General features: G+C 38.9%; 3 protein-coding genes across 5 annotated transcripts; 1 reads left to right on the top strand and 2 right to left on the bottom strand.

Moving 5' to 3' along the window:
* The first annotated feature begins 369 nt into the window (after nucleotides 1–369).
* On the top strand, nucleotides 370–1980 carry LOC145772013 (S-methyl-5'-thioadenosine phosphorylase-like). The gene has a single exon (XM_082583816.1). It carries the CDS (start codon nucleotides 441–443, stop codon nucleotides 1260–1262), a length of 822 nt encoding a protein of 273 aa, XP_082439942.1. The 5' UTR covers nucleotides 370–440; the 3' UTR covers nucleotides 1263–1980.
* A 2375-nt stretch (nucleotides 1981–4355) lies between these two features.
* On the bottom strand, nucleotides 4356–10412 carry LOC145772612 (nicolin-1-like). Of its 2 annotated transcripts, XM_082584473.1 has the most exons (5): nucleotides 10221–10412; nucleotides 9657–9758; nucleotides 8976–9142; nucleotides 6840–6946; nucleotides 4892–5021 (listed from the first exon to the last, which is right to left on the bottom strand). In XM_082584473.1, the coding sequence occupies exons 1-4, from the start codon at nucleotides 10410–10412 to the stop codon at nucleotides 6853–6855; spliced, it is 555 nt and encodes a 184-aa protein (XP_082440599.1). In that variant the 3' UTR covers nucleotides 4892–5021; nucleotides 6840–6852. The 2 variants fall into 2 exon arrangements, with proteins under 2 accessions (XP_082440598.1, XP_082440599.1); XM_082584472.1 differs by lacking the exon at nucleotides 6840–6946 and having other exon boundaries at nucleotides 4356–5021.
* A 43-nt stretch (nucleotides 10413–10455) lies between these two features.
* LOC145772613 (uncharacterized) lies at nucleotides 10456–19877 on the bottom strand. Of its 2 annotated transcripts, XM_082584474.1 has the most exons (6): nucleotides 19771–19868; nucleotides 17287–17366; nucleotides 16818–16946; nucleotides 11579–11722; nucleotides 10859–10915; nucleotides 10456–10594 (listed from the first exon to the last, which is right to left on the bottom strand). In XM_082584474.1, exons 2-6 carry the CDS (start codon nucleotides 17308–17310, stop codon nucleotides 10472–10474), a joined length of 477 nt encoding a protein of 158 aa, XP_082440600.1. In that variant the 5' UTR covers nucleotides 17311–17366; nucleotides 19771–19868; the 3' UTR covers nucleotides 10456–10471. The 2 variants fall into 2 exon arrangements, with proteins under 2 accessions (XP_082440600.1, XP_082440601.1); XM_082584475.1 differs by lacking the exon at nucleotides 17287–17366 and having other exon boundaries at nucleotides 19771–19877.
* Nucleotides 19878–27887: the final 8010 nt, after the last annotated feature.

Genomic DNA, 27887 nt, shown 5'->3' on the forward strand with positions numbered 1-27887 from the left:
GCCAAAATAGGAGCAGCTCGGTTTTTTTATCTCTTCCTTCCAATAGTATGTTGTCATAACCGATATCAATCAATCACTGGTTTATCATTTGCGTTTTCAATTGTGTTAAAATCTGATAATTTTTCTAGGTGAATTTTCTATTGGCAAAAGGTGATCCAGCTAAACGTAGGTAAGCATCCCATAGGTAAAAATTCCATCCTGATAAATATCAGAGGCAGCAAGAAGCTTTCCCAGTCCGAGGATAAATATAATCAAACATGTTTAAGATTGATATTTTTTATGTTTAGAAAAAGTATTTTCTAGTTTGTAGACTTATTGATAAGCTTATGAAGAAAATATTTTCTTCCTTTTTTTTTACAGAGTTAGGAATTGAAGTGCACAATTAGCCGACACTGTTCTATTTGCATGTTTTTACTAAAGAATTGTGTTAATTTTTGAAGATGACCAATATTAAAGTTGGAATTATTGGTGGTACTGGTATGAACAATATTGAATTGTTTACTGTCAGTGAGATCAAAGAAGTAATGACTCCATTTGGAAAGCCTTCGAGTTCATTGATTTGTGGAAAACTTAAAGGCGTCAGTTGTGTATTGTTATCACGCCACGGTGCTGGTCATGGCGTTGCGCCGACTGATGTGAACTATCGGGCAAACATGCTTGCACTAAAATTAGAGGGATGCACGCATGTTATAGCCACTACTGCCTGTGGTTCGTTGAAAGAAGATGTCAAACCAGGAGAATTTGTTATTATTGATCAATTTATTGACCGAACAACCAAGAGGACTTCTACGTTTTATGATAGAACTGCAAAAGGTTTTGAAGGAATATGTCATATTCCAATGAAAACTCCTTTTAATAGTAAACTAAGAACAATATTGAAAAGTGCTTGCAAACAAAGTGATGTCACTTGCCACAATGAGGGTACCACCATCACTATAGAAGGTCCAAGATTTTCATCTTTTGCTGAAAGCAATTTGTTTCGTTCATGGGGTGCAACTGTAGTCAACATGACAACGGTTCCAGAAGTGGTTCTTGCAAGTGAACTTGGTCTTCTCTATGCTTCTTTTGCCATGGTTACCGATTACGACTGCTGGAAGAATAGTGAGAGTGTGGATGTACAAAGTGTTATGAAAGTAATGAAACAGAATGCAGAAGCGGCATTGAGTGTAATTACCAGGTCTATTAGTTTAATTGCAGATGCTGTATGGGAATCTGAAATCTCTAATGCTCGAGATATTGCAGCTGGTTCAATAATTTTATAAGGCATGAACACTGAACAGCATTGCAAAATCACTAGTTTGTAATCTTTCAATCACTGCATTAGGTCATTAATTGGAGGTGCTAGTTTGCTCCCTGTCAGTAATTTATTTTTTCTGATTGTTTTGTACCAAAAATACCAATAATCTTATATCATATTGACGACTTTTATCGTCACACTAATATATACTTCAGAGATTGCTTACCCAAGTTGCAACAAGTATATTAGCCAACGCCAGTCTGTTAGATTAATCTTTTAAATCCTCGTGAGTAAATCAACAATAACATATCATGCCCAATCATGTATTCCTGAATCAGCATTTTTTATTTTTGTGTCATAATTATCTTCAGATTCGCAATTAAGTAATATTTTTAGCAATATGAATTTTTCTAATGTTAAATTTGGTGATTTATTAACTACATGTAATTTTTTAGTCAATCTCGTACAACAGCCATATTGCATAAACTGCAGTTTTGTTGTCACGAAGTGCCAAAGTAATTTGAATCAGACTGACGTTTTGCTACAGTGGATCTTTGGCATTGTTGGCAGCTCCGTTTCTTCCCAACCGTTCATCAAAACATCGTTGTTTCTCTCTGGGCGCTACTGTTTCGCAATCATTTTCAAAAATAATTGTTTGAAAGAGAAAAAATCAGTTCACTAAATACCGTGTACGTATAAAAACTGCGTCACCAGTTTGTGCTGTTGAAATAAAATATGCAAATGGACCGTTCTTACCAATCCTAATAAAACAGGGCAAGATTTGTACAAGTTAGCACAAGCACCGTAGCCTACAGTAATTTGGATAGACAACTTTATGCCGCAGTTCGAATGACGTGATCCATAGGCCGCAAGACACGAATGACGCGAGATTTGATTATTTGGTACTGAAACTAATTGTTCTTTTGAATACGGCAGTAATTTCATTCGACGCGGTAGCAATTTTCATTTTTTATACAAACAAAAATATAAAAATTGGTTTTTGTTAGCTATTTTTTACTAAAACCTTTTTTTTTTATACGGTAGTAGTTTCATCGGCATAGTAGAAGTAGTAAATAGTAGTAGCGGTAGAACTATGGCTTTCTCGCATTTGAATTTTTTTTATCAGCGCCAATGTTTTAACTGTTTCTGAATCAATTTTTTTGGTTGAATTAAAAAATGTAATCAGTCTTTTTTAATCAGGTAAGTTGTTTCTCCATAACATTTTTAATTATGCTACCTTTGATCGTCATGGTGCACAATGTTGTTGTGATGTCATCAAAACTTAATTCAACTGCTGAATTGTTTTTATGACGTCACAATTTTCAATCGCCTTGAAGTAGTCAAAAAGTTTAAATGCAACTTGCCAAAAGTCTAGACCTGATGCAAGAAAGCGGATAACATTTTTGGATTCAACATTGAAAAAAACACCAGAAACCGTCTACAGTTTAGCAACCTTAACATTTACGCAGCACAGCGTTATTTTTGGTAACTTCGTGCATGACTGGAAACTGTTTTATGTCTATCGGAAACTTTGATTCTGGCAAATGCCGTCCGTCTTGGTCAAAAAATGTTGGTAAAACAGTGCTTGTTGGTTAATAGTGTCATTTCCATCCCGATAGCTCACTTAGTTCTTGACTCTGTGCACGAAAAAAACTCAAGATCAAGCAGCGCTGGTTCGACTCTCGGGGTGTGCGCTTGAGCAACGCATTTCAAAAACAGTTCTCCATTCAGCGGCACCTGGCAGATGGAATAGATCACACACACCTTTAACTATCGTAAACTTCACTCTGTCAATCTGGGTAACAGGGCCTGCGTCAGTGGTATCAAGCCTCTTCAAGCAAGCTTATACGAAACTGCCAAGAGTAACCTACCAGAGGCCCTTTCGGTCTGGGAATAAAGTTTTAAAACCAATCTAACCTCATTATCATCTAGCCTAGCCAAACTTTATTGGTAAAGTTCAGCTTCCACGATTTCTGTATACGCGCTTACGAATGTCTCATAGCAAAGTGATAGCCTGGCAGAAAGTAACCAAGCGTCTGTGTACATTCGTTATAGTATTAAGCTGACGCAGTGCAGGCCAGTGGCGTAGCTAGGGGGGGGCGGACCGCCCCGGGCGGCACGTCTGGGGGGCGGCACTTTCAGACAGGACTTTTTATTTTTTTGTTGATAATGCAAAAGTACACGGAAAATAAAAGCAAACAGAATGGCAACGTTCAAAACAGTGGCGTAGCCAAGGGGAAGGAGGGGTTTGGGGGTTACAACCCACCCCTTTGGCACGCATGTGACGTCACAATATTGAGAATGATGCTTTCAGTCTCTATGCCTCTAAAACAAAGTTTGCCTAATTTTAAACGAAACTCCATTAAAAGAGCGAGTTTTGCCAATACCAAACATTCAAATATCTCAGCCAGGAATTAGCAACAAGAAAACATAGAGACTTAGCTTTATTAAGTTACCGAAAAATTCCCAAGAAAACATGATCTTATCCTTTTGCTATGCCACCGGACAGCACCATTTTACAGGAATATTTATACTAGGGGATTTATACCCACATTTTTGTTGAAAATGCTCTCAGAATGCACCAAATCCAAAGTAATTTTTCAAAATTTTCTGGGGGAGGCCCCCCAGACCCCCCGCCGCTGGGTGTCGTCTTTGGCGAGGACGCCGTCGGGCTTCGCCTGTCGGCCCTTAAAACCCCCCCTTTCAAAATTACTGACTACGCTACTGGTTCAAAACATACAATAATTCCACTTTTAGTCAATTAAAAAAAACGCATTTCATTTTCACATGCTTTTTCTTGAAGGGGCGGCAAATTCTGAATCCGCCCCGGGCGGCACATTCCCTAGCTACGCCACTGGTGCAGGCTATCCACAAATTGAATTTGTGCGGGAATTCACTGAGTCTCGCATAGGCTACATAATAGCCTAAACCAAATTCGTTCTTTGTGAAGTAGGCCTACTTTTTGTTTCGGCAGCCTATCTGTTTTATCACGGAATTTTAACACAGTAGGTGTGCCAAATTGTTTATCTTGTTATCCTAATTCGTTTCTAACCACGTCAACACTTCCGTTTCGTCGCTTCTACTCTTTCTAGACCACTGCTATGCTGTCATGCACGGGTATTGTTTTAGATCTTTATAAAATTAAAATCAGTAAAACAAAACATTAAAAATCTTGGGACTTCTAATTAAGTCCCAAAACCAAACTACACTCAATAGTAGGCTCAGCGGCATGTAGGTTACAAAAATGAAAGCAACGTCCGATGATTTCAAATCAATTTAAATTACATATTAAAAATATTGATACCGTACATCCTGTAGGTTACATCATCATATTAGACCCTGTACACCATCTATTTTTGTCTTTAGCATTTGTCTGTTGGACAAACAAACGGCCACTTCCCACTTGCACTTCAGGTTACACAGCGCAGGATGTTTTGAAAGTCCAATAATAACATTGTCTCCGTGACGCAAATGGCCCTGTCGTACACATTTGGCTACCCAGCATATTCAGGACAAAAGATGAATGAAAAGGCTCAACATGCAGTAACAACGTACCGCATGAAAGAACGCATTTAGGCCCAAATGTCAACTTAAAGGTAGAAAACTAATTTCGTAAGAATTACCAATTGCGAATCTTCCTATTTCAATTTTAGGCCGAATATTTAGTATTTTTTCCGATATCATCCACATATGTTGGAGGTACATAGATATTTCATGGGAATCCGGGAGACCAACCGATATTGCCCGATCCCTAGATGCAGATTCGCTACTTTCAATCAGGTATCTACAATAAACCTTGTGATTAGCATACAATAAAAATGAATAAAAATATAACTAATTCTAACAACGAAAATAGTTTAAGCTAGGTTAGTTAGGCTACAGTTTGTTTTAAGCTAGTTAGAATAGTCTTAGTTAGTAGGCTACAGTATAGTGCATCACAAAAAAAATGAAGATGACCAGATGAGTTAGAAACCCACTGATGTAATATAATTTCCCACAAACGTTTAGAATGATTTTGATTTGAACGCTATTACCTAGGGGTCGGCAAACTTTTGGTAAGTAGGCTATGTGTCAGCTTGAAAACTTTCAAGCGTTCAGTGTGGCAACAGCAGTTGGGCTAAGCAGCCAAACTCGACGAAGCCCTCGAGGTGCTTAACTGAGTCTGTGCCCTAAAGCGGGGATCCCCAACCGCCGGATCGTGACAATACTCATCCAAAATGGTGGTGAAATGTTTGAGTTGGTTGAAAGTACAGTATGTTCTTAGCCATAAAATAAATTCATTAGGCCTACTATGAAAGCAAATGCAATCACGCACTTAATACGTAGGAACCTCACCGATAACTTGCTGCATATCTATCAAAGCAGTGACGGATCCAAGGAGGGGACACTTTGTCACATAATTACAACCCAAAAAAACACGTAAATTTTCTACATTTATGCAAGATTTTCTCGCTCGCTCCTTATCATGTTGTCCATCTCTCGAGTAGCATTGCGAACGCACGGTTTCAGAAAACAGATTGAATAGGCTACTACTGTATGTTGGTATCAAATGATGTTGGTCTGGCGTTATTACTGTAAAATCGCTCAATCCAAACAAACGAACCACATAAAACAACGACACACTGACTTCAACATCAACAGCACAAGACTAGGAAAATGTGTTCCAAACGATAGAGCAAGCCGCTATTACTAATAGGAAAACCTGACTTGGCGATTTTTCACGTTCTTTGAGTTTAACATGCTACTATAAAACGATTTTCAATATAATTTTGCCCCATTGCGGTCTGATTACCATTCCGCGCGTGCTTTTGTCAGAGCTTTCAAAACGGGAATGGGCGTGAGCAGTGAAGCGTGCGATTGTACAGTCTACGTCACTATAGACTAGCAATCAGCTCATCGAGCAATAGTTGTTACTGCGGGCGACTTAACTGCAGGCCAGCGTTTCTCAAAGTGGGTAAAATTGCCCCCCTGGGGGCGATTTTGAGCGCCAGAGGGGCGAAAAAATCAAAGGGGGCGATCGGGGGGCTAAAACACTCGAAGGGGGCGAGTTTATCAAACCACCAATAACAGTCCAACGCGCTAACAACAGTCCAACGCGCTAACAACAGTCCAACGCGCAAACCATTTAGCCTACTGCAAATAGATGATTCCACCTTGACCAACAATGCATCGCTGCTGCTTGGATATGTGCGTTTTGTTCATAATATGAGAACAAGAAGAAATGATTTTTGCGCTCAGTCTTCCTACAGATATTCGGGCATCAAGCATTTTTAGTGCAGTGAAAAATTTCTACGAAGAGAAGGGGATTCCACTGAATAATATTCTACAATGCGCAACTGATGGTGCTCCGGGAATGGTTGGAAAGCATCGAGGGTTCATTGCACCGATGAAAAGAGCAATTCCTGGACTTATTGCAATACATTGTGTAATTCACCGTCAGCATTTAGTTGCCCGTAAGCTCAGTGCTGAACTGCATGAATCACTGAATATTGTGATAAAATGCATCAACAAGATAAAAGCGCAGGTCAAAATGTCTTAACTCAGTTTCCCAATTTGAGCGAGAATGTTATTACAGAAGAACAACAGCAAAAATACTGCTCACATTTAGACATGCTTCATAAAGACATGAAACTTCCCTTTCCAGATCTCATGGACCTCCATGTTCCAAACTGGGTGGTACAACCATTTTCTACCGAACCTACGGACATACTGTAGAAGTGGAACTTCAGGAGCAGTTCATTGATATGCAAACAGATGATGAGTCAAGAGTGAAATTCAGAAATGATCGATACGATTTATTTTGGTGCCAGGTTGCTGCTGGGTTGCTGGCAAATATCAGCTTCTCTGGAAAGAAGCTAGAATGTGGATTTTGTCGTTTCCTCATATATAGTTGAAAAGGGCTTTTCGGCTGTGACATCGATGCTTTCAAAGCAAAGAAATTGCTTGCTAGTTCATAAACGGGATGATCTTCGACTCTATCTTACAAAGATGTCGCCAAACATTTCAAAACTTTGTGAAAGTCGCCAAGCTCATCCATCCCATTGAACATTATCATGTATTCATGTTACTGTCAATTTTGTTGATTAAATTCCCAAAACTAAATTTGTCTATCACTCTATTACACTGGTCAACACAACTTTTCTTGCATGAAGTTTTTCAATGGTTTTAGGGTAACTTTGAGGTGCTGAATCCGAATCTGATCTCAGATTTATCCTATCACATCAGGTTTGTGAGATTTGATAACAGCAAATTGTTACTTTTGTCAAAAGTGGAAGATTTGACGTTGCGTTTATTGCACATACACATTGTGCTATATCCAGAAATCCAGGCCATGTAGTACATAAGTAGCTGAAATACACCTACCAACTATAATTTTGATATCAATTTGTTTTCTAAGCAACATTATTAACCATGCAGTAGTAACAAGCTAAAAGGGAAGCTAAAAGTATAACTGACCCCCACCCCCGTCAATGTTTTGCATGAAACCACAAAGATTTAAAAAGGCCTATGGCAATGCTTGTTCAATAACCTTATTTAAGCTGTTTTGGCCTGTCTAACACTAACCTTTCGTTATAGCACTGCATATGTTGGTGGTAAACGCAACGCCAAATCTTCCACTTTTGGCAAAAGTAGCAATTTGCTGTTGTCCTATCTCACAAACCTGACGTGATAGGATAAATCTGAGGTCAGATTCGGATTCAGCACCCCAAAGTTACCCTAAATCAGTTCTCAAAGCCCATGCAAGTAAAAAAAAAATTTTTTTTTGTTGACCAGCGTTATCAATGTTTATTTTACTTGACAGAATTAGGAGGGCGAAATTTTATTTCAATAACGACAAGGGGGCGATGGACTAAAAAAGTTTGAGAAACACTGCTGTAGGCTATGTAATGTATGTATGTATGTACATCAAAACATCAGATCTGATGTTAAAACATGAGATGTGGTAACGTGGCTTTTGTTATTGCTGTCGATAGTGACGTATTCTCGAGCAGTGTTTCCACTTTTTGGTCATTTTGAAAAAAATAAAAATAAATGAAACATTGGACTTTGGGCCTTGCCAGTGCCATTGAAAACATTTTTTTTTTCGGTAATTTTTTTTTAAATGTATTCTTGAATGTTCAGTTTACGCATTTTAATGCTTAATTCCCGTTTGAAAATTTCATTTGGTATGCTTTTAAAAGCAAAACTCAATATATTAATATTCTGTGTTGGTTGTATCACACCCTTTTGAAAAAAAACATCCTACGATTTGACTTTTTCTTGGGCATTAGGCTACAGGGTCCAGCAAGAAACTGTTTATTCGCCGAAGTTTTTACAATTAACATGACTCTTGCCTTATATGTTCTTAGTCACTTTATGAACGAAGTAAATGCAAGGTCAAGCGGCGCAGGTTCGACTCCCGGGGTGTGTACTTGAGCAACGCATTCAAGGACACCGCTCCATTTAGCTGCACCAAGTGGATAAAATAGATCACAGAAAACATTTCAACAATCGAAAACTTCACTGTTAAACTCGTTGACAGGGCCTGTGTCAGTGGTTTAAAGTCTCTACGTCTACAAGTAGGTTGTGTGTAACTGTCAGGATTAGCTCTCAAAGAAGCTTTCTCAGTCTCATGATACAGCCTGCCATGGATGCTGATTTTACATCAGCCTTATTATAAATTAGTGATAGAGCTTTGATATAAATTAGTGATTTAATAAAACAAAACAACAGATCTGGGTTTAATGTGGACACGTACTTTGGAATAGAATCAGCGATCACTTCGCAAGGAACAGCAGGATAAACCTTGAGGTCTTTCAAAGAAAATGTCTTCCAGTTGGGTGAAGGTTGATAGAGAATGAACCGAAGAGCACTCACAGACGATACATCGTAAAAAAAGTCTTTTGGAAACAACGAAAAGTAACTCTGGATAGTTACAAAGACATGTGAAGATAAGGCAAACAAGTATGATCATCGTGATTACTTGACACAAGCAACCAAACAAACAGTCTTTATTATACAGTAGATATCTACTTCCATGTTCGAATCATACGAAACAATGTAGCCTATTCGATTCTTCAATGCTTATTTGCTTTTCGTTACGAGAACAGTGGTCGACAACCAACACGGCTACTTTGCGATTAGCTTCTCGTGAAAAAGCGCCAAGGAAAATATAAAAATCTTCATATTCTCTAACTGTTTTCGAACTATCCTTTGACTGCGCGAAAGAACGTTCCGTCAGAGGGCTACCAAGAGCAGAACAACGAAAAGTCGAAATTTGCCACGTGCAAGCTACACAAAAAGACTTTCCTCTGCAAGAATGAGCAGATGGGCAAACTTTTCGATGTTTTGTTTTTCGGTTTTAACTTTAATGCTATCTCATACAGCTTAGGTTATTTTGCATCCACTGTTTTCAAATCTTGCATCAAAAATGCATCACCTGACTTTCATAATCACAGTGGGGCTTCGGCATGAGGGTAAACCCACGCACTCCTATCCTCCAAGCTGATTTGTGGCAACCAGTCGGTGCTTTTTCGTGAACCTAAAACAGAATTAAGTTTTAACTGGATTGTATCAAGGTTTTGTGGTTTTATTTTTTGACTATTTTTTTTAAAAAGGAAGGAATTTTAGTATGAAACTGTTGGTGCAATCTTTTATTTTGGATCAGAGCCTTGCATCTTTTCGTTTGGTTTTCGTGTTATTTCGAGTTGCGATTAGGCCTACTTAATTCTGCTTTTTCACGCCTAACTTTACGCAATCTTTCTATCGTCTCTTTGCTTTATTTTTATGGTACGAGTCATAGGCTACCAAAACCAATGAAATGTTCGGCCGATGGTATCAAATCAATTGAGTAACATGGCTTAACAGGAAGATGAAGCACATTTTTGAAAAAAAAATCCTTTAACAAACCTCACTTGTACTGAACGAGAGTCACTACAATATGAGTTGACATTCTGCAATAAGTTTAAATAGTTTAACAACCGTTATTGGAACAATTTCTTACCTTTATGTTGACAGAAATACGAGCTGTATAATTGTTAACAAATGACACCTTTCCGATATCAACTGAGTCATCATCAGGAAAATGAACTTCCATAACAGCACAGCCGTTGCGAAACCAGGAGCTTCCAACAGTGATGGGCTGAAGAGAGCTCACGGAACAATTGAGCGGTGTTACGATCAACTTGTTGGCCATATGCACCACAAGATATCAAATCAAACACACGATATTTCCCACAAAAGAGAATATCTTTCCTATTGGATTTGTGGAACTGGTGTTGGATGCGAATTCAATTTAATTCTTATGCAGCAGCAAACTATTTCGTTGCACTCGGGTTTTTCACAATCAACCTCAGGACAACCAGGACATTCAGGAAGCTGAAATTTAGAAAGAAGTTATTGATCTTAGGCTCCTACTGACAAGTAGAAGGCCGAACAAATATGCTGATCGAGCTTACATACCAATCGAAGAGCACTTAGGCCAGCTTTAGCAAGAAAAATAAAACAGTATGTATATCGTAACAGTGAAAAGCAAACTTCGGAACCCTTGTAAAAAACTTAATGGGAGAGGCAACTTTACAAAGCATTTTGCTAAACAACAGTATTAAAATTATGTGGTTAAATACTGTAACCATAGCTAACCTCAAAGAAATCCTTTTTACAGCATTCATCTGGCATGTAATCCGCAATGTTGAACTTCTGTAAGTAAGCATAATATCTATTAGCCTATTCATTTATTGTAGGCTACGTTACCGCAGTGGGATTTTAGATCAAAGAGATGCCAAACTACATTCGCTTTTGACTTATCTGCAACACTAAGAGAGTTACGTTTTTTTTCTGATTTACAACATAATGTGCTTTATATGAGTTATATAACCTATAGTGAAAATGTTTTTAAGTAATTTAAGAGTTTTTGTTGAAAGTCAGCTAATAGCAAGAAGCGTAAAAAAGAGTCCAGCCTTATGGGCGAACTACGTGTCTATCGCTGTCAATTGTTACAACACTCGACTTCCGGTGCCGAGGAACATAAAAATATATAAGTCGATGTTTCTGCTTCTCCTAGATGCGAAATGATATTCGTTGCCTACTAAACTGTGTATGATAGCCAACGCAGCCTTTGGTGACATAGATATTGATTTTTTTATGGGTTATAAAAAAATCAGTTTTAATAATGGAGAATGAGGTTTTATGTTCAATTAACAACTAGGCTATACTTTTTTTTCTTTGGTTACTTTACATAAAAAAAACATTTGAGTGGTCAAACAAGTATGAAAGTTAAGAATAATATGGTAAAAAATCATTGAAACGTCAATCTCTGAACAAGAACAATGCGTCAAAAATGATTTTATGCAACAATCTTACTCGTCTTGGACCGCAGATAGTGTCACAGCAGGCTTGAAAGTCAGGAATGGGGCAATCACAAGCCTCGGCGCACCGAAATAAACAGTCACGACAATCTTCACTCCACGTCGCGCAGCAATTGCACTCAGCACAAAAGCCGCGCTCCTGCGCACATTTACACAATGCGTAACAATAGATAAGTCTTTCATTTTCATTAACGTTTGTGCAGCAATTCGAAATTTATTCAACCATGTTATCTTCAAGTAGTGGCATTGCCAGTAATATTATGGCATGTAAATACTATTACCATACGCGCCGACTTCCGGGGGGGCCGGCGCCCCCCGTAAATTTATGGTTGAGGGGCAACAAAAATGGTTATTACAAGTGGTGTTTCAAAGATAAACCACTTCGTGAAAGACATTTTGATCATTTAAACGGACTTAAAGAATGCCGAAAGCGAAAAATAGCCTACGTTGCTCCTCTTGCCCGCAAAACAGCAGTTGATCGCTGTTATGTATTTTAGTTTATTTGCATTGAAACGATGTACTTTGTTTTCGTTTCCCTCAGGTCTTCTCTTTTGCTTAATATTCATCCGCCTGCTTTTGTTAATTGGCACTTCTCGTTTTGGGCTTACTTTGCAGGTTTCACACTATATCTTGGTTGTGCAATTTTATAATAAAACAGAATTCCAGTATGACTCTGATTGAATGAGCTAAGAACACAACAGAGTTATTTGGCGACGAGGATGGGATGCTGAACGTCTGAACGAGAAACTTACAGTGGTACGCAGAAGTGTTCAGTTTTAGTCCCTACGAGTTTTACTTTCTACAACTTTTAATTTTTACAATATGGACAAGGTGGTGGAATTAATGCAGTCGCAGCTAGAACATATGCGACAACAAATGCAGCAACAAGAAGAACAGGCGCGACAACAAAGGCAACAGCAAGAAGAACAGGCACGACAACAAATGCAACAGCAAGAACGTCATCATGAAGAACAACTGAAGGAGTTAATTTCAGCCCTCAAAATTCCATGCGAATCAGAAAACCAAAATCGATTATCTCAAGCCATTCCTAAATTTTGTGAGTTTGATTATTGGTCACGTTTTTGTACATTTGTAAAAGCACAGTCCGTTCCTGATGATAAGAAGGCTCAAGTTTTCCTCACTAACCAGTCAGCCAGCATCTACAAGATGATCCTCAATCTGGCCGCACAAGAGTCTACAGCAAAGCCAATCAATGAACTTACAATGGAGGAAATTTCTAATTACATGAAGGCACAGTTCGACCCTAAGCGCTTCGTTATTTGTGAACGATTTCGCTTCTGGAGCAACTTGAAGCGGAAACCAGGTGAGACTGTTCCAGAATTGGGTGCACGAATAAGGCAAGCCGCTGCCACGTGCGACTTTTCTTCTATTACTAATCCTTTAGATGAAGCTTTGCGTACTTGTTTTATGTGCTCGATAGGAAACGAAGCAGTTCTTAAAGCTCTCTTTAAAATTAAACCTGACGATCTTACTTTTTCACATGCTCTTGAAATAGCCATAGAAACTGAAGACGCAGCAAAAGTGGCTAAGGAGACGGTGTTTGGCACTGAACCGTCGGTGGTACATAAAGTTAAAGGCACCGATAGACGATATTCTTTCAAGAAAGCTACAGTGGCCAGTGCTAATGCGAACAAGCAAAGTAAGTGCTATCGATGTGGTAACTCTAATCACCTTGCTAACAACTGCAGATTTAAAAATGCGGTCTGTCATTTCTGTAAACTTACAGGGCATGTACAATCCGCATGTCGTAAAAAAACCGCACAAGTTCATTCTTCTAAGGTCAACTGCATACAGGAGGTAAATACTGTTCATAATTCGTCGAGTAAAGTTCCTAAACTCGAGGTTCGAATTTTTATTAAGTCTTTTCCTGTCTTAATGGAACTTGATACAGCTACAGGGGGAAATTTCATCTCTTCTGAAGTTTGGTCGCAGCTAGGCAAACCTATCTTGCAGACTCCGCAGCTACGTTTTCAGTCGGCAAGTAAGCACTCGATGCCTATTATTGGATCTTTCACTGCCGAAGCGAGCTGCAACAAATCGGGAAAGACAACCACAGTTCAATTTATGGTATGTGAAATCCCTAACCTTAACTTATTAGGGCGTGATGCTATTCAAGCACTAGATATTTCGGTAGATAAGTTCTTTTCTTCATCTTTACATGCTATTCATCGTCACAACGACATAGATTTTAACTTGCAAAAATCATGTTCCGAGTTATGTGATCAATACGAAGACTTATTTAAACCTGAGTTAGGTTGTCTTCAGGATTACGAATTAGAGATTGAGTTTAACTCTGATTGTAAACCAGTGTTTTCAAAGCCCAGACCAGTGCCTTTCGCCATTCAAGAAGACTTAGCTCTTGCCTATGACGCCGGCATAGAAAAAGGTATCTGGACACCTGTACAATTTTGCGACTGGGGAACTCCTGTAGTACCAGTTCGCAAGGCTTCTACCGAAGGTAAGAAATCCAAATTAAGAGTTTGTGGTGACTATTCTTCGACGGTTAATCCACAACTTAAAACTCACAGGCACCCTTTGCCTCTTCCAGAGGATTTAATGCGTAAACTAGGGGGTGGCCACGGATTCACTAAGATTGACCTGGCAGATGCTTATAACCAGATTAGGTTAGGTCCAAAGAGTCGAAAAATATTGGCATTAAGTACCCATAGAGGGGTTTTATTGCAAAATGTTATGCCGTTTGGCATCTCTTCTGCCCCAGGCCATTTCCAAAAGATAATGGATGATTTAACTAGTGACCTTCCAGGTGTAGCAGTCTACCTGGATGACATTTTGATAAGTGGAGCTACAGCGGAAGAGCATTTCCAGAACCTTAAACGACTACTCGATCGTTTATCTTCGAAAGGTCTTAGATGTAGGAAGGAAAAATGTAGATTTGCCCAGGCAAATGTCGAGTACTTAGGTCATGTTCTTTCTAAACAGGGGATTTCAAAACGTCCTAAAGTCGATGCAGTACTGAACATGCCTGCTCCTTCCAATGCTGGTACCTTACGTTCTTTTCTGGGGTCGGTTCAATTTTATTCTAAGTTTATGCCCCCAGAATTTTCTACGGTAGCGCAACCGTTATATCATTTAACCAAGAGTGGTGTTCCTTGGAGCTGGGAACACAAAGAAAAATGCGCTTTTGCAAAATTAAAAACGTTTCTTTCCGCAGACGATGTTCTCGTACACTTTAACCCGTTGCTTCCTTTAGGAATTGCATGCGACGCTTCAAGCGTGGGCATTGGCGCCACACTGTTTCACCGCTCCCCGGACGGAAGCGAGAGGCCAATAGCCAATGTGTCGAAAATCTTGACAAAGGCCCAAAGAAACTACAGCCAAATCCAAAAGGAGGCTTTATCCATCATCTTCGCTTTGAAGAAATTTTACCAATACCTCTACGGTAGGAATTTTATTTTGGTAACGGACCATAAGCCTTTACTTTCACTTTTTGGTCCAGATAAACCTACCCCTTCGCTGGCGGCTAACCGGTTAGCACGCTGGGCGTTGTTTTTGAGTCAATTTAGTTATACTATAGAGTATCGCAAAACAACGCATCACCAAAATGCTGACGCCTTAAGCCGTCTTCCGTCCAACGATGACACAATTTTTGATGGGGAGGAAAGTGCAGATGATGTTGATATTGTCTGCGCAATTGATACGTTGGATTCGCAGGTTAGTCATTCCGATTCTTCTACTTTGCGCAAGGAAACTTCCAAGGATCCAGTCTTGTCTAAAATCATTCGCTTTACACAAGAAGGATGGCCCGCGAAATCAAACTCTAACGATCCAATCGAACAGTTTAGAAGAGTTGCTGATTCTCTAACAACATGTTATGGTTGTTTATTATATGGTTCTAGAGTAGTTATTCCTTTTAAACTCCGCAATGATATTCTTTCTCTTTTACACGAAGGTCATTTCGGCATGCAGCGAATGAAACAGCTGGCCAGGACAGCAGTCTACTGGCCCAATATCGATGCGGACATTGTCGACCTCTGCCGAACATGTACTACATGTGGTGAGCATCAAGCTGCACCAAGCAAGGCTCCTATCCACCCATGGATAGCTCCAGAGAAGCCTTGGAGTCGAATTCATGTCGATCACGCTATTAATTTTTTAGGTTCCAATTGGCTTATTGTTACCGATGCTTATAGTAAGTATCCTTCTATTCACCCAACTTCTTCCGTATCGACGTCTGCTACTATTGATCTTTTAGAACAGGATTTTGCCCATTTTGGATACCCCCACTCCATTGTCTCAGACAATGCGACTACGTTTTCTTCAGAAGACTTCAAGAATTATTGTAAAGCTAGGGGTATAGTCCACGTCACTGGAGCACCATACCATCCAGCTACGAATGGTGCTGCCGAGCGTTTGGTGCGCACTTTCAAGCAGGCGTTGAGAAAATCGTCGTTACCGCCTAAAAGTGCCACCACTCAATTCTTGATGCAGTTTCGCCGTACGCCTAATGCCAGTGGTTACTCTCCCAGTGAGTTATTAAACCACCGACAACTACGTACTAAATTAGATATTTTACTTCCTTCCTCAGCTCAGATCACGAAACCATCGACGAGTCCTTCGCCTCGGAAACAAAACCGGAAAACAATTAACTTCGATGTTGGTGATCCTTGTTATGCTTTATACTTTGGTTCCAGGCAAAGCCGAAGCCCTCGGTGGGTTCCTGCCGTCGCATAGCTTTCTCATACGGTATCATTTATGGAAATTTCAAAATAGCTGGTAGAGTAACTTACACTGCTGGAATAGGCACGTAACTCTTCACTGCAATATTAAGTAAACCAGCTAAATTAGACGGGCTATTTTCAACGAGGTCTTCCCGCTGTGAGATCAATTATGATTCAACAGAACGTAATAGTCAATTTGTAAATACAATGTAATAGTCTATTACATTGTATTTACAAATTAAAAACCTTCTTTCCTACAGCTTATCAACTTAACTATAACATATATTGTCCAGTGCCTACTGTTTTTTCACCTCGGCACTTGGTTTATACGTATTTTGTGTTTGAAAACATAAATACGAGTACTAAGTACAGCCTGATGGAATAGGAAAATCGATACCCAAGCTTCACTGAAAAGTCAACAAAACTACGATGTTTGGCAAAAAATACAAAAATAATAAAAATTTATTTCAAATTAAAATTTTGCATCAAACTATTTAATTTTACATAATACAGTATGAAACTTATAGGACTTACCACAAAACACTGCCTAACAAAGATGACAATGAAGACAACAAGTAAATATAATAGTACACCACCAAGAACCCAGGCAGGAGCCAATGCAGGCACAATATTACTTTCAGGAGTAGTTGGCAATTCAATTGGCTAAAAATAATGAGTTTTTATGATATAAAAGTCAGTAATTCTACTTATAGAAATACAATACAAACATAATGTGATTGATTGTGAAGAATTTTATCCCAGGATTGAGAAGGCTTCTTTCAGAGCTTATTCCTGGCAGTTTCGCATACTTGTAAAGACTTTGAATCACTGAAGTACGCCCGGAGTATTCACGAAATGAGTGATGTCTATACACTTGCTATTAAAGTGTTTTCCATGCATTGTTCTATCCATATACGATTATACGTGCCACTGAATGGAAAGCTGTCCAAAGTGTCCACAAAATGCATTGCTCAAGCGCACACCCCGAGAATCAAACCAGTACCGTTTGATCTTGCAGTTTCTTCATTCATGAAGTCAAGTGCTTCACCAACTGAGCTATCGAGGTGGACAAAGCATTCCTATCTGAAAAATTACAGCTATCAAAACAGTGTTTTTTACATTAATTTGTAGCTCTGTAAACAGCTGCGGAAAGTAAATCAATGCAAAAAGGACATGTACTCTCTGGGAAAAATATTTTTCAATGATGTAGTGTCAACCAGTGGCGTAGCATGACTCATTTGATGGGGGGGCACTCCAGAGGCACAAAAATTCAGCTACAGGCAATTGTTGGTCTATATCATTCCTAATTTCACCCATTATCGATTCAATGCATTTGTAATAAAACCTGGCCATTTTTCCTTTTCTAAGTTAGCCTATTTGTAATAACATTGAGCTATATGCAATTGCAATTTTGCAGTAACAGAAGATATATAAAACACGAAAAAGAGTTATATATAGCAGACAAACATGAAGACATGCAACACTAGGCCAGGGTTTTTTGATTTTGCAAACACGTTTCAAAATATTAATCATTTTGAAATTAGACTACAGTTTCTGCAGCACAAGTGAGCATTCCACTCGTCAGTATGTTTAGGCTACGTAGGCTTTGCCAGGAATCTTGAAAAAAATCAATCAGTTAAATTTAAATTAATCTGATTAATTTTTTTAAGTTACATTAATCATGAAAAATTTAAGATAAATTAATCATGATAGTTAATGGTATTTAGTCTACTTGTACTCTGAGCCAAAATAAAGTACAGTAGCCTATAGTTTAATGGTGATACTAACTTTAGTAAATATTTTACAGTCTTATACCATTGTTGGAATGTTGGTGCATCGCTTCGACCGTTCATGTCATATTGATAACCCTAGCATTATAAAATAAACTTTTCAACAATTACAAATTGAGCGTCAGTAATTGAACCAACATCGTCATTGGCTCGCAAACAAGCCAACAAATCACCATGGACAAAATTAATTTGGGCCGCACTGATCTACAATTTTACAAAAGGTCTAGTTTGTTGAAGACGAAATTTGATTGCTTTTGCTGAGACGTGATAAAATCGCAATAAACTAGAGGTGTTTGAAGCAAATCGGGCAAAGGCCTGTTACATATTTGCAGTTGTATTTAAAACGCACTGCTTTCCAAGTAGGTGAAGAGCTAGTCTTCGAGTAAGTATATTTTGACAGCCAGACTTGTAGCGCTAGACTTTGCCTTGTTTGTAAAAAAAGATTACAAATGCAAGAGAAATGAAAAAAGTTTAACGTTCAAATGCAAGTGGACAAAAAGTTTGAAGTACGAATGAAGTGGAGAAATGTTGGCTTGTGGAACCCGCTGACCAAACATGGCCTACCGGCACTGGCGCAGTATTTTCGAAGGTCATTTTACAACTTTTTGGTAACCATGGCAGTCGGGACTTAGAGGTCTGTTTTCATATTCACATATTAGTGCTTTAATATGTTGTTAACTGTAAAAAAGTGACATACACAAAGACAGCAGTAGTTCATATTGATCCAACCTATAGGTTACTTGGTTACTTACAACTTGTGCATGCTATAAGATATTATCTATTTTTTTTTATTTTGAGGACATTTTTTTATCTCGCTTAGCCTGCTAGAAGAGATTGATTTCAGAGAAAATTTTCATTTTTATTTTAATTTTCTCTCTGGACGGTTTTTCAGTTTGGTGGTTTTCTCAGAGAGCAAAAGATAATGTTGTCAATAGCTGAAATAAGAATTGCTGAAAGTTTTGCATATATAAACGACACCTGTCTTTTTGTCACCAGTCAAAATGCGTATATGACATCCGTCTTATTACAAAAGTTTTCTTGCACGTATATAAACATCATCTGTCCACAAGGTTAAAGTGTTAGCCTACTCTTTGTCAGAAAATGTCAAATTGAATCGAATCCCCCCCTCCCCTTCTCCATTACAAAATCCTGCATGAGCCACTGACTGGGGCCATCAGTTTTAGCTGATAAAAGCTTTCAAAAATATAGACACTGGCAATACGACTATAATGATCCCATGCTTAAATATAAATATATATACAAGATATGGTGCATGTAGGCTATATTGCAAAATGTTCAGCTGGTTTTAATTTAAGCGTTAATTAAATAAAGAGCCCACCCAGGAATCACAAATATCATCTTGTGAACAAGACTAAAGTTGTGACTATAAATCTGTTTTGTTGAATTTTCCATTGCATCATATAATACAATTTTTTAAAACTACACTTTTTAAAATAAAGGTTGTCATTAATATTTAGTTGTATGAGAACATAGCCTAGACCACAAGCTAAGTTTCTATAAATCTATAAACTAACATGGTAGTTGGTATTGTGCATTGCAAAGACTGGAGAAATAAGACTTTTTGATATAAAGTTCAAAGGTGGTTGGGTAATACTAATAACTTACTACACGCAAACTGAAATAGGAACAGGCATAATACAAAATAGTTAGCTCATATGATGAACAAGTTTACTCACTGCCATAAGCTATAGTAAGGAAATCAGAACACCAACATTGTGGGATAGCCTGGACATTTAGTAAAACATTAACAAGACATAAATCTACTGTAATGCTGTTCCCTAGTAAAGCAAGATAAATAAAGTGGGCTATTAAAAAACTTTTAATATAAATAAAATTGAATTGCTTCAAAATCAAATGCTAGGATCAAGAGGAAAACCTCAGTAACAACACACTTTCATGAACTTTGTTGCACTGCATGATGGCATACTTCAAAGCAATCCAAACAGGCTACACAGGCCTTGCCAACATGCAAACTGGAAGCTAATGTAATTTCGATTTTGAACTCTAAGCTAAATTCACTTTATACCCCTTTGAAATGATAGTTTTAAGAATCCAAACTGTGATCACTGAATCTTAAATCCTAATCAGGACTTCTATAATTTTGAGTTTCATTTCCTCATCATCAAGTAATTATTTCCTCATTTCAGAAACTAGCTTCCTCCCAAATTTCCTCACACATCATATAGGCGGTTGACCAAAGAAAGGGGCTATTTTTCGACAAAACTTTCAAAATACTGAATATACAAATGTAAGCTGTAGATGCCAAGTTCTAACATAAAACAATAGGCATGCACATTCTACAGAAAAGTGATGAACTGCACAAGAAAATTTTGTCAAAAAAACAAGAATGGTCACTGAAGTGGTGGTATGGCTATACTGGCTGGTAGGCTATGCTACAGCTACAGTGTTGCATCCTCGACTAGTCCGTTCCAGTTGTTAAACATACTAGATCTGTGTTAAACTATTCTAAAAAAGCTGCTTAGCACTGGTAACCGGCCCTGCGTTAAAAGCCTAGTACAAGTATGTGAAACTACCAGGAATAACCTATCAAGGCTTTGTCAGTCTGAAGATAAATATTCAAAGCAAACAAATTCAAATTTCATCATTTTTTAATGCTCCCTACATTTCGAAATAGCAAAAACAAGTTTTCTGTAAATTTAAAATGATTTGCTAATTATAGGCTATCCAAAATTATAAGGAGGCTACAAAGCACACAAGTGCAAAGTCAATTTATTTCAAACAGTTTGTTTTGAAAAACAAAAACTTTAAATAACTGAGGTGAAGTAAAGTCTTGATTTAGGCTATACCGGTAACAGTTAAGATATAGGTATAAGTCCAAGAGTTCTGCACTCAACAGCTAAAAAAACATTCTTATGGGTAACGTAAAGTTTCTTATCTTGCCAAGATTATATCAATAATTTTTTGTTTTGTTTTAGCCTACTTTATTTCTGCATAATATAGGTAGCCTACAAGCTAACATTTCAATCCATCTCAGTAGCAAATTATCCTAGTCTAAAAAGCTATGACTTTGGAGGCAGTCTTGCTTGTATTGACAGGCACATCTACAAAATTCTTTTATCGTAGATTAAGCAGGAATGCGAAATATAAAGCTTTTCATTCAGAAATACTTCGTTAAACTCAACTTTTAACTGCAATGATCTTGAAATTGTTTAAATATTCAACAAATTGAGAGCACTTTTTATCTGGCAACCTGATCAAACTTTGCTGTCTGCAACAGTGTTGCCGAGTATCCCCATAGAAAGATAGATGATAGATCTCAGAAGTTTTTGAGGAGCGTACGAGTCACGAAATCTGGATCAAAAGCAATAACCAGGGAAGGGATATCTAACGAAGGGGTTACGAAGGCTCACAGCGATTGCTTTATTTTTAGAACCCTAGAAGGGCTGTACTTGTTACCGCGTTAAACATACGGTTATTTTTTAAATTATAGAAAGTTTTGCAGTGCTGCTAGAGTGCTGGTACAGTCAGCTACAGAAGACACTTAGCAAATGTTATGCAGAGCATCTTCAAAGAATACTTGTGTAGACTAGAAAGACAATTGAAAAGTTACTAGAAACCTTTTCTTAACATAGCGTTTGCAGTAGGCTTCGTCGTCGTCGGCTTCAGCTCGTGTCCGAACATTGGTTTGTCTTCAAATCGAATTTGGCCTTGGATGGTGATGTCGTGGCTTTGGAGGCCCAGTCTATTGTGGAAAAAACGTGGGTAAAAAGCACATTGTATGGAGGGTGGGGGGCGTGGTAGTAGCAGTTGGGCGGTTGTAACAGTTGGGTGTTGCAGTAGGCTAGGTGTAAAGTAGGCAAGTACGGTATACGAGTAGTAACAAGTAATTATGAGCATTTAGTGAATATCCATGTCTGATGGTAATAGCGCAATGCAGGTTGTCATAACAAGGTTTATTAAATTACTATGGCATCATTTTCTTTGGATACCCCTGGCAACAACGTGGCAAACTACCATAGAATTTAAGCTCAACGAGATCAAAATTCACTGTTTTTCTTTCAAAGCTAGACCCAAACTTGAACTGAGAAAGCTCGCCGAAACTGATTTTGAGCAAGATTTTTTACTTTCATCATCAACATACGTAGCCTACAGTCAATTTTGGCTCGGTCGGTCAGAAATAAAAACAACTGAACTGAAGCTCAACAACTGTGAAGGCGGATGAAGGCTGCAGCATGTCACCAGCTCCAATCGCCTTGACTTGCCATTGGAGAAAGCTGATGGCCTTGTCAAGTTAATGTGTGCTTGTTGAATTGTTGAGTGTGCGCCATCAGGTCCACGCTCTTCGTCGTCTTCGTCGTATGAGCTGTTCTTCCGGACTATATGTTTGGGCATGATGTCATCAGCCACTCGACAGTCTCGTCATCCAGGGCCTTCAGTCCAAGCGTTCCATGTGGTGGTTGATGGATTGGGCAGTTGTGGACGACATGATCTACTGTCTGGTCTGTGGCGCCACACTCGCATCCCGGTGAGGGAGCCAGGCCCCATCTGCACATGTCTGAACGAAAGCGACCGACGCCGGTTCGTAGGCGGTTAAGCCGGACCCACGCAAGTCTTGCGAGGGACATTCCCGGAGGGTGGGGATCGACGTCGGGTAGGAAATCACGGAGTCGGGAGGTGTTGTTTTGCCACTCCATGTTCCATGTGTAGTTCCTCCAGTGTGCTGCACTTATTCCAAGATCTTCAACGTTGTTCAGAAGCTGTCGTGCGGCGAGCACAAATGGGCGTCTTGATTTCAGTCGCTGCTGTCTTCCAGGTAGGCGCTGGAGTGTACTGTGGAGGAGATGGTCGGGGTCCAGTGCGCGACGAGCAAGGGAAATCATGGCTCTTTTACGGCGAAGCTCAGCAGGTTGGATGCCTGCAAGGATGGGAAGGCAGTCCGTTGGAGTGGGACGCAGGCATCCAGTCACAGTGCGTAGTGCGTCATTGATGGCGGTGTCAATGTGGCGGGTGTGAGAGCTGCGGCACCACACCGGTGCGCAGTAGGCCTACTCAGCGGTAGAATGGACGAGGGCCAAGGTAGCTGTGCGAAGGGTTTTCGCATCAGCTCCCCAGCCGGAAGCATATTTACAAAAGGTTCCCTATTTTGTGCCTATCTCGAAAACTGACCAATCAGAAGCCGTATCGCTTTCTTACGTCATTGCGTCATTTACGTTTTCTTTCTTTGGTCTTCTGCTAGTTGTCTTAATGTCTGGTACAGGAGCAGGCTGGTAGGTTAAAGTTCGCAAGTTAGTCAGTTAATTGAAATGAATGAAAGCGCGCATAAAATAATTATGAATGGAAAGTGAGTTAGTGTAATTTTCTTGGCACTCGATGTAGCAGTTATAGCAAGTTAGTCAGTTAACTGTAGCCTAGGTAGCCTACTGGTGAGGCATTCCATTATAATTCAACAAATCCAAATAACCACTAAGTCTTCAATTTTGATGACTAAAACATATGTCATAGTATGTGAAAAATGCATCTCGGCAAAAAAAAATTTTGAAAATCGGACAAGCGGTTTTCGAGATATCGCGTTCTAAAGTTTTGTGCCTGTCACTAGGTGGCGCTGTTGATGTTCCCAATGTTTTTTGATTTTAGGGTTATATTTGAAGTAGAAAGTCGGTTGAAGTGTCTATTCCACCATTTTTCATGAGGCAGAATTCAAAAATGATGTCAATTTTAGTCTACAAGAATTAGCTAAGGAGTTGTGTGGCATTTAAAAAAAATTGGGGGACCAAATGCCAATCCCCAAATTGTCATGTGGGTAACAAGATATCCCAAAATTTTTTTTTGTTCTTTAAAGTTTCTTGCGTATACTTCATGATAATATACTGTTTATTTATGAGACTTTTGTCCTTTTTGCACAATGCAATCTTTTATCAAAGACTTGCATGAGAAGTTATATGATCTATTAATGCAATATTTGAATAATGCATGCTTATGATGTCACAATAACAAATTACAGATTTTCCAAAAAAAGGAAAACCAGCCCTTGTTTCAAAATTGCAGTCAAATTTTGTTTTCCCGAGCAATTTTCGCAATGAAAAAAAGTTTTTTAGGGAAATCTGTAATTTTTTATTGTGACGTCATAAGCAAGCATCATTCAAATATTGCATTAATAGATCTTTGATATAAGGTTGCATTGTGCAAAAAGGACAAAAGTCTCATAAAAAAATATTATACTATCACGAAGTATATGCAAGAAACTTTCAAGAACAGAATTTTTTTTCGGGATATCTCGTTACCCACATGACAATTTGAGGGTTGGCATTTGGTCCCCCAAATATTTTTAAATGCCCCATAACTCCTTAGATAATGCTTTTAGACTAAAATTGAGACCATTTTTGAATTCTGCATTATGAAAAATGGTGGAATAGACACTTCAACCAACTTTTTACCCCAAGTATAACCCTAAAATCAAAAAGCATTGGGAACATTAACAGCGCCACCAGGTTAGATATGAATAAGACACAACAGGGCTGAGCATTATAACAATATATTTTACATATTTACATATAGTTTTAACAGTCGAACGTTTTCGGTTTAACTTAAGTCCTCATCAGAAATCTGAAACTATTTGTAAAAATGCAATAAATTTCAACTTCTTGAAGGTAAAATTATATTAGGAAAAGGCAACTACATAAATAACTACAAAAAATTATGCACCACAGGGAAGTGATACATCAAGTCTTAAATGTTGAAGAGAATGGACACGCCTCCAGCAAATAATTGTTTGTTTAAATTTGAGTTGTAGCGTTTGATTAACAGTGCTTCCTATCATAACAGTAAATTTTGGTGTCAAATAGGGATTTGCTTTTGCGTAAAATTTTATATGAGTCAGCAGAGAATTTTCGACCAGTGCAAAAAAAAAACTCCATGATATGGTCTTTGATGGGACTTTTCTACTCCCTACAGTTCAGATGCTCCCGTACTTGCGTAGTCAAATGTCTGGTGTAGGCTACATACCGATGTATCGTACGTCAATGCAGAATCACACGGACCTGTAAAACTGTATACGAGCTGCGATTTTCAGCCACCAAACAGTAAAATAAGAACTTAGTATAATATAGTTATAGCCTAGTGATTTCCCTAACCACGAATATTTCCCTAACCACGAATATTGCCCGAAACGCGAATTTCAAAATAAACAGGCTAATGTTTGTTCAAACTCAAAAACTGAAATGGCACAGGTAAGAAAATTGCTGTCCCTATTTCTGCGCTAAAAATTAGACCAAACCGCTTTTCAGATTGCAGCAATGAGCAAATGTTTGACCTAGGCCCAAACACCTTTCCCAAATCAAATTGAAAACTTTTTGACTGTCTGCACTAACTTTGCTGTAAATTCTCTTCTGGTGAGCCTAGAATGACCTGTGAAACATCAATGGAATCGAGAAGTAATACTCTAGCGCCATGTGACAAATAAAAGGTCAAAAAAGCAACCGCTAGATAGAGATAGTAAGTTTTGCGGTTCAAGAAATTTTAAGATTGCGCAAGATTTGTTAAATGACCATGCTTAAACGACATCAATAAAAGTTTGCATACAACCTTTATATTCATAACATTGTCGATCAAGGGGGCCCGAAAATAAATTGGTACCGGGCCCGAGAAATCCCGTCAACGGCCCTGTGGCTTATAAAATCGTAGCTTTACTTCACAGCATACTTCACAATTAGCAGTCAAATGTCGAACGTCTTCAGCTGAATACGGTAAATTTTTCATACGAACAAAATGAAACATTCTTGTCACACCTGGGTGACATAATTTGTCGTGAATTTCATACAGTGTAGTGTCTGCTGTGCTGGCACAATATGCTCTTGAAATGGCATCTGGTGCTACATTCAAGGTCTCAGGCCTATAGGTAATGTCGTAAGAAAATTGTAAAAGTTCAACTCTCCATCGGAGAATTTTGTCGTTTTTAATTTTGCCATGGTTTTTGTTGTCAAACACAAACTTTACAGAATTTTGATCGGTGACGAGGTTAAAACGGCGGCCGTGGAGAAAATGTGACCATTTTCTAACAGCTTCCACTATTGCTGCAGCCTCTTTCTCAACACTTGCATGATGCTTCTCATTGCGATATAAAGTGCGAGAGAAAAATGCAACGGTTTACCGTTTTGTTGAAGTATTGCTGACAGTGCTATGTCCGACGCATCGGTTTCAACACAAAAAGGCAAATTTTCGTCAATAGCTTGCAACGTCGCGTCCGCCAACACTTGCTTTAAGTTTTTAAACGCGTTTTCAACATCTTGAGTCAATGGAAATGATGCTGTTTCCGTTAGAGGCTTTATTTTGTTCGAATACTTCGGTATCCAACGTGCATAGTACGCAAATAACCCGACAATTCGGCGTAGAGCCTTTGCACTCTGGGGCACAGGCATTTGAAGGAGGGGCCTTACTCTTTCTGGATCTGGGATCATAGTTCCATTGCAAGAATGGCAGCTGCTAACACTTGCTGTGAAGTTACTTTTGTTAATTGACTTGGCTAAAAAATGTCATTCCGTGGGAAAGGAAGAGGTCAAGGAAGATCTGGTGGCGGAGGAGATAATAGTTCAAGATACTCTGAGCACGATGATCGTGGAAAAGTCTCCAATCGAGATTATGAAAATCGCAGCTCCTATCAAAGCAAGATGAGAGGAAACAGCTATCAAGGAAGAAGAAGTGGGAACAGCAACTACCGTGGCAACTACAGTAATAACCAAAAAAGTAACTACCGGTACCGCGGTAATCGAGGTAGACGACCAAATTATAGAGGAGGATATTCAAGAGGAAGATCAAATTACTCCCAAGATCAGAGAGTGGATGCTAGTCCTCTTGAAGATGAAGATGGAGATGTCAATATGGATGGGGAAACACAACACAGCCAAAGATGAAACCCATACGATCAGCCAAGAACGAACAGAAATGAAAGGCCCAATCAAAGACCTAATCCCAGGTCCAGGCCCCCAACGGAAAAGACATGGTATCAAATTACGATAATTGATGGAAGTATGTACGATGAAGAATGGTTGAGAGAGGAAATTCAAAATACTGCTTTCGTTCAATTTCTTCCAATTCAGTATCATTTGGATGGACAAAGATCTACTTTCTTTCTGGAAGATCGCATCACGGCAGAGGCGATCAGAGATTGCAGTAAGAAAATATCCGGTCCTGACGGCAACAAGCTTGTCATTCTGATAAGGACCAGTCGCTCACCACCATTCACTGAAAAACAAATCAATCATAACGTCACGCACGCGAATCAGAAAAATGCAATTTCATTACATCAAAAACATGCTGTGACAAGGATATGCCTTTGTCTGAAGCGACCTGTCAGGAAATGGATTTTAGAGACTATTTTGGTGCTGTGGCAAACATGCCACAATGTCGTTGAGCATGCAATTTCAAAATTGCGGTTGTTCGCAACCTCTACCAAGTAGGCTGAGCATTGTGAGCAATCAATGAGCCTACGTAACAAAGTCTAGTTCCCAATGATGTCAACTGCAAGCGATTTGATTTTGAAGTAGCCTACAGTGAAAACGCCTAACTCGACGCTTTTTCCCTGATCCCGGCAAAACGTCACTTGTTTCGTACATAGCCAGGGTTGGCTAATTCGACACCGATACCTCGACGTTCTACCTTCGACACCGATACCTCGACACCTTGTTCACGGTCCCCGCAAAAGGAAGTTCGCATAGGTCAACGATATCGATGCGTCACACTGAATGTATTGCTTGAATTGCGGATTTCTGGCTTTCATCTGAATGTTTTGTTGTGAATAGATTTGCGGCTAAGCACCACGCTACACAGTTTGACTCTT

This window comes from Aplidium turbinatum, chromosome 6 (genome assembly GCF_918807975.1).
Source record: "Aplidium turbinatum chromosome 6, kaAplTurb1.1, whole genome shotgun sequence".
Taxonomy (NCBI): Eukaryota; Metazoa; Chordata; class Ascidiacea; order Aplousobranchia; family Polyclinidae; genus Aplidium; species Aplidium turbinatum.

Coding starts and splice junctions, on each gene's coding strand:
- LOC145772013 (XM_082583816.1), top strand. CDS start 441: ATGACCAATATTAAAGTTGGAATTATTGGTGGTACTGGTATGAACAAT.
- LOC145772612 (XM_082584472.1), bottom strand. CDS start 10,412: ATGGCCAACAAGTTGATCGTAACACCGCTCAATTGTTCCGTGAGCTCT. Junction 9,759..10,220: donor GTATTTCTGTCAACATAAAG/GTAAGAAATTGT, acceptor ATTCTGTTTTAG/GTTCACGAAAAAGCACCGAC. Junction 9,143..9,656: donor ACTGTGATTATGAAAGTCAG/GTGATGCATTTT, acceptor GTAACTATCCAG/AGTTACTTTTCGTTGTTTCC.
- LOC145772613 (XM_082584474.1), bottom strand. CDS start 17,310: ATGAAGAAACTGCAAGATCAAACG. Junction 16,947..17,286: donor AGAAACTGCAAGATCAAACG/GTACTGGTTTGA, acceptor CATTATTTTTAG/CCAATTGAATTGCCAACTAC. Junction 11,723..16,817: donor TTGTTAGGCAGTGTTTTGTG/GTAAGTCCTATA, acceptor AAATGTGCGCAG/GAGCGCGGCTTTTGTGCTGA.